The 1,151-nt window shown below is 35.5% G+C and overlaps 1 protein-coding gene across 1 annotated transcript in view; it reads left to right on the top strand.

Annotated features, from left to right (window-relative positions):
• Window positions 1-1,074, top strand: part of gpx7 (glutathione peroxidase 7) — a 3,737-nt gene extending 2,663 nt beyond the window's left edge. The window contains exon 2 of the mRNA XM_008406325.2: window positions 580-1,074. Within this exon, the coding sequence (XP_008404547.1) occupies window positions 580-743 (164 nt within the window). The 3' untranslated portion in view covers window positions 744-1,074. The remainder of the gene's footprint in view (window positions 1-579) is intronic.
• Window positions 1,075-1,151: the final 77 nt, after the last annotated feature.

Consider the following 1,151-nt stretch of genomic DNA (forward strand, 5'->3'; position numbering starts at 1 on the left):
GAAACAAAAATATTCTTGTTTTTTTCTAGAATATTTCTGAGATTCATCTCAACATTTCTGAGTTTTTGGCAGAAATTTGCTTTTGTTTTCCTCCAATGGCCCTACATGCCTGATTCAGTCCGACTGATTATCTCCAGTTGAACGATACCAAAGTAATCCTGATATAATAATTTAAACTGCTGTCAGTGCTGTATTTTTTTAGATTTAATATCTTTCTGCTCCATTTTCCCGCTTGAGAAAAAAAAATMATGTAAAGTTAGAAACGTCCAGGTCATAAAAGAAAAGCTTTTTCATACTTCAAACTTAAGACTGAAAATAAAGTATAATATAAAAAGTATTGCTTCATTTTTAAAAATAAGTGTCGATTAATTTTGAAAAATGAAAGTGAAATCTTTGCGCACAAAATAAATACTTCCCATAAATACTTTTCTATTTGCTTAATTGTCAGAATAATAAATAAATGACTAAAATAATTGTTTATAACAACCAGCATCTCGTTTCTTTGGAATCTRAATATTTTCTGTTTTTCCTCGTTGCAGAGAAAAGCAGGMAATGTTTTAAAAGTCTCTTTCTGTGCAGAGGTGTCCGGAAAAGAGCCTGACTGGAACTTCTGGAAGTTCCTCATCGACGTTGATGGCAGAGCGGTGGACGCCTGGGGGCCGAAGGTTCCCGTCACGCAGATCCGGCCGAAGATCGCCGACATGGTGCGGCAGATAATCCTGAAGAAGAAGGAAGAGCTTTAACTCTCCGATTCCTCCACGAACTGAACACAAGTTTTACATTCCCAGTTTTATTATCTATCCGCAGCAGCTTCGGCTACTTTCTGAGTGCACTGATCCAACACTCTTTAAAAAGATCTGATGCTTTTAGGAACATTTCTAAACCAAAGAGCTCGTTTTTAAATAAATTTCACTGTGATTCCGAGTTTGTTTTATGCTCTGCGTCATCACTGGTTGGTGGGACTCGATTGCAGAGTCTTTAATTGAAGACTACATCAACAAAACGGCAACATTTTCAATTCAGAAACCCTTTTTTCTGCTAAATGAATAAATAAATGAGCTCAACAAAAACAGACATTTACTGTTTTTAATCTGTTATTTAACCACCAAATTAACGCAAAGCCCTTTTATATCCATCCAGCATTAGATTTA

The sequence above is a fragment of the Poecilia reticulata genome, linkage group LG4, assembly GCF_000633615.1.
Source record: "Poecilia reticulata strain Guanapo linkage group LG4, Guppy_female_1.0+MT, whole genome shotgun sequence".
NCBI classification, from domain to species: domain Eukaryota; kingdom Metazoa; phylum Chordata; class Actinopteri; order Cyprinodontiformes; family Poeciliidae; genus Poecilia; species Poecilia reticulata.